This window comes from Mastomys coucha, unplaced genomic scaffold (assembly GCF_008632895.1).
Source record: "Mastomys coucha isolate ucsf_1 unplaced genomic scaffold, UCSF_Mcou_1 pScaffold4, whole genome shotgun sequence".
NCBI classification, from domain to species: domain Eukaryota; kingdom Metazoa; phylum Chordata; class Mammalia; order Rodentia; family Muridae; genus Mastomys; species Mastomys coucha.
Window position 1 is genome coordinate 55,707,962 of NW_022196910.1, and position 4,699 is coordinate 55,712,660.

General features: G+C 54.0%; 1 protein-coding gene and 1 non-coding gene across 8 annotated transcripts in view; one reads left to right on the forward strand and one right to left on the reverse strand.

Moving 5' to 3' along the window:
* Positions 1 to 3,133: 3,133 nt before the first annotated feature.
* Trnas-cga lies at positions 3,134 to 3,215 on the reverse strand. Its single transcript has one exon. It is a non-coding gene; the product is annotated as a tRNA-Ser (tRNA).
* Positions 3,216 to 3,803: 588 nt separating this feature from the next.
* Smarcc2 (SWI/SNF related, matrix associated, actin dependent regulator of chromatin subfamily c member 2) overlaps positions 3,804 to 4,699 on the forward strand; it is a 26,539-nt gene continuing 25,643 nt past the window's right edge. For 6 of the 7 annotated variants that reach the window (XM_031350403.1, XM_031350397.1, XM_031350401.1 and 3 more), the window contains exon 1: positions 3,804 to 4,022. In XM_031350403.1, coding sequence (XP_031206263.1) covers positions 3,912 to 4,022 — 111 coding nt within the window. In that variant the 5' untranslated portion in view covers positions 3,804 to 3,911. Of the gene's footprint in view, positions 4,023 to 4,207; positions 4,365 to 4,699 lie in introns of those variants that run through there. The other variant, XM_031350402.1, reaches the window with a different exon arrangement.

Consider the following 4,699-nt stretch of genomic DNA (forward strand, 5'->3'; position numbering starts at 1 on the left):
GTGTATGTGTGTGTATGTATGTGTGTGTGTCTGTGTGTGTGTATGTATGTGTGTGTGTGTGTGTGTGTCTGTGTGTGTCTGTGCGTGTGTGTATGTGTGTGTGTGTTCATGTTTGTGTGTATCTGTGTGTATGTATGTGTGTGTGTATGTATGTATGTGTGTGTGTATGTGTGTGTGTATGTATGTGTGTGTGCGTCTGTGTGTGTGTGTGTGTCTGTGTGTGTGTGTGTGTGTGTGTGTGTGTTTTGGGGGTGAGGATGGAAGGAATCTTTTCCTTCACAACATGGTTGTTGACTGCCCTCTGCTGGTCAATTCTTGGTTCTCCAGATAGTTTAATTGGAAGCCAAAAAAGGGATTCTATTAGTTACTGTAATACATCTTTGATCATAACTGTGTTTAAAACCTTGTTTAAAAGATGGCCAAAAAAAAAAAAAAAACCCAAAAACACACACACAAACACAAACAAAATCCCAGGTGTGCATTCACATAGCAAGGTAAAAGATTTGAGTGGCTTGTCTGTGTGAACAGTGATTTCCAGTAAGATTAGGGTAACAGGTGATCAGAAGTCTTTTTTTCTTTTTCTTTTTTAAAAATTTCTTTCTTTTCTTTTCTTTTCTTTTTTTGGGGGGGAGGTTTGAGACAGGGTTTCTCTTTCTTTTTTCTTTTTTGAGACAAGGGTTTCATGTAGCACAGGATTGCTTAAACTCACTACATAGCAGCAGAAGAGTTTGAATTTCTGATCCTCCTGCTTCTACCTGCTGGGATTACAGGTGTGCACCCATCAGACCCAGTTCTAGGGGTTGAACCTAAGATTTCATATACACGAGAACTCCAGCAACTGAGCTGCATCTCCAATCCTTTCTCAAAGAAGGCCTCCCTGTAAGGCCTCAGCCTTTCCTTGAACTAATAGCAATCCTCCTGCCGCAGTTTCCCAAGTGCTGGGGTTGTAGGCATGGGACATCATGTCTACATGGATATGAATCCAGGCAGAGGAGGCTGTGCAACGTTTACATGGAGCTGAGGAGGTAAGGATGAGAGAGACTATTTCAACCTCGGAACAGCCCGGACAAGGTCAGATAGCCACGAGATGGAATGTTGTAAAAACCATCTGAGAAGCTGGGCGTGGTGGCGCACGCCTTTAATCTCAGCACTTGGGAGGCATAGGCAGGCAGATTTATGAGTTCGAGGCCAGCCTGGTCTACAGGGTGAGTTCCAGGACAACCAGGGCTACACAGAGAAACTCTGTCTTGAAAAACCAAAACCAAAGCCAAAACCAAAACAAAAAACAAAACAAAACAAAACAAAACAGAAAACCCGTGTGAGAGAAGACTCAGGTCGTCCACACACAGCCATGGTAGGGTTTAGGGTTTGTGGCTGTATGGCTCCTCAGTACATCCATACAAATTCATGTAACAGGTAGCCGTGGCCGTCTGGAAACACTGTAAGTAGAGAGGCTGGCCTTGAATTCCCAGAGATCCACCTGCCTCTATCTTCTGGGTGCTGGAATTAAAGTCAGGTATCCCTGACCCGGCCTACTGCAGCTTTTCAATTAAAGGCTCTCTCTGACAAGTGGCAGGCCTACTGCACACTCATCCATTTTTAATCTTGGTATGATTTAAGATATGTTTAGAAGGCAGAATAAATAGAATTTATTTTTTAAGGAGGAAGAGACTCCTTGCAAAGTGGGTGTAGTGGCCCTCATGCAATAACAGCACTCAGGGGACAGAGGCAGAGGGGCTGCCATGAGCTGAGCAGGTCACCCTGGGCTACCGTGAAAATGTCTCAAAAAGGAGATGTGATGGTTTGTGTATGCTCTGCCCAGGGAGTGGCAGGATTAGACGGTATGACCCTGTTGGAGTAGGTGTGGCCTTGTTAGAGTAGGTGTGTCACTGTGGGCATGGGCTTTAAGACCCTCATCCTAGCTGCCTGGAAGCCAGTATTCTGCTAGCAGCCTTCAGATGAAGATGTAGAACTCTCAGCTCCTCCTGCACCATGCCTGCCTGGATGCTGCCATGCTCCTGCCTTGATGATAATGAACTGAACCTCTGATCCTGTAAGCCAGCCCAATTAAATCTTGTCCTTATAAGAGTTGCCTTGGTCATGGTGTCTGCTCACAGCAGTAAAACCCTAACTGAGACAGCAGACAAACAAAAAGACTCCTTGTAGGAAACTCACTGAATGGTCATGGAAGGGTGACAGGTTCCAGCCGGTGTGATGTGACGGTGATCAAGCACCTTAAAGAAGAATAGCCCGAGGAATGCAGAGGATTCCTTAGTGACAGTGGCTGCAGAGGGCCAGAAGGGTGCTCGGGGAGCCAGAAGCAGCCATAGGAAGGTGGGAGAGAAGGTAAAACAAACAAAAACAGAAACTCCGTGAATTCTCATGATCCTTCCCACAGAAGGTTTTGCTGTGCAAAAACTGAAATATAAAAAGAACAAGTAATTTCCATGAAGAACCGGGTAACGTGTGAGGTAGAGCCTGAGAAAGGAGTTTTCTAGCTTGGTTGATACACACAGATTTTAATCAGCACCTGACCCAACAGACCCTCACCATAGGCCTCCTCCTAGGCCGGGATGCCTCAGGTTAGTCTCAGGAAAACTCAAATGAGGGAATGTAGCGCAACAGAACACTTACATAGTGTGCACTGAATCCCTGCATTCAGTCCCAAGCCACACAGGAACCTGGTGTGCCCAGGGACAACTGTAACTCTAGCACTTGAGGATCAGAAATTCAAAGTCATTCTTAGCTGCAAGGCAAATTCAAGGGCAGCCCGGATATAGGGGATACTGTGTAAAATTTAAAAAGAAAAATCCAAATGAGAGAACGCATGTTTCTTGTGTCTCCAGTAACCAGACTTCAAGGTTCCACTTCTGGTCACAATCGCCAAAGGTGCCCTGTTTAGAAATTCTAGGTTTGACTATTGTTGCAAACACCCAGATTTCCTAAACAAATCAACTCTTCATTATCCCATGAAATGTTACAGAATTCTCAGAGTCCTTAGCAGCGAATACAGCGACGCCCAATTTGGTTTGTATGCAACCCAAGTCTAACCTAAAAGAGTAGCGCTGCCTTTTCACTTCCGAATTCAGCCACTCAACTATTGGTTAGTGAGAAGGAAAAAAGTAAAAACTGCCGTCACGAACAGGATTCGAACCTGTGCGGGGAAACCCCATTGGATTTCGAGTCCAACGCCTTAACCACTCGGCCACCGTGACTCCCAAAACTGTGGCTGGCCACGCGCTTACAGAAAGGGTCCGCACGGGCGAGTGGGGAGGGTGCGAGCCGACCGGCGCAGGGTCGCTCCCTCCCTCGTACCTTCGCGGCGAGCCCAGAAGATCAGAAGGAGGAGGCCAAGCACCTGACCCCCGGGTAGCCCCAGGGGTGCTGGGCGCACCGCGGCGCGGGGCGTCAGGGACACTCGTGGGTGGAAACAGGAATGGTTGGGAAGGAACTTATTGGAGCGAAAGAGTTCCACGGGAACGGGCGTGCTGGGGGCCACTCGGGGTTACGGGGCGGAGCTCCTGCAGACCCGGGGCTCAAGGCTTCCCCGTGGGGTGGGACAGTAAGCCCAGTGCCGCTTACTGTTACCCGGGAGGCAGCCGCCGAGCGCGCTCGGGTCCGCCCGCCCGCCCGCCCGCCTGCCGCCTGTCTCCCGCCTGCCTCCCGCCTGCCTCCCGCCTGCCGCCGCCGCCGCCGGGGTGTCCGCCGAGCGCGCTCGGGTCCGCCCGCCCGCCCGCCCCCCGCCGCGCCGGGCCGCCGGCAGGGGGCGCTCCGCCGGCCGGGGGCCCAGGCGGCGGGAGGCGGCGGTCGTGGCGGCGGGAGGCGGCGGGAGGCGGGCGGAGGAGGAGGCGGGAGCTGAGCTGAGCTGAGCGGGGCGGGCGGCGGCGGGGCCGGAGTCGGAGCCCGAGAAGATGGCGGTGCGGAAGAAGGACGGCGGCCCCAACGTGAAGTACTACGAGGCCGCGGACACCGTGACCCAGTTCGACAACGTGCGGCTCTGGCTCGGCAAGAACTACAAGAAGGTACGCGGGCCGCGCCGCGCCGCGCGGGGGGCCGGCCGGGACAAAGGGCCCCGGGCCACCGCTCCCGGGTCCGGCCCACCCTGCGGCCGCCGCGCCCCTCCCCGAGGCCTCCCCGCTCGCCCGCCCGCTCGCCGCGCCCCTCCCCCACCCCGCCCCCACCGTGCCCTCTGCCCCGGGGCAGCCGGCGGCTCGGGGCGGCGGCCCGGGCCCGGCAGTCTTCGCCCTCCAGGCTGACCGGTGCCGCCGCGCGCCTCCTCCCCTCCGGGCTGCGAGCCGCGGGGCCCGCCGGAGCCCCCCGCCGAGCCAGACACCGGCGCGGCCCAGGCCTCCCCGGTGCTTTGTGTACGTCCGGAGACAGATGGCCGAGCAGGAGGGTAGACAGGCGCGGAGCAGGCCGTTGAAAGCGTCTCTCTCTACCTGGGGAATCACCTGTCTCCCAGGGTTACCCTCGCCTCCTCCTAAAGGGCTGCAAACCTCTCAGGGGACAGGGCATGGCCGCCCCTCCAACCCTCCGTTCATAATGAAGTCGCTCTGCAAGTCAGCCTGGCATCGCTTTGGGTTTGATTGAGGTCCAGAGGCTAGAATACACTTCATATCGCTAGTCCCCACCCCCACCCCGTAACTGGAAATAAGGATGGGGAACAAAAGGGTTCAAGAAGCCCTACCTGTCTTTTTTT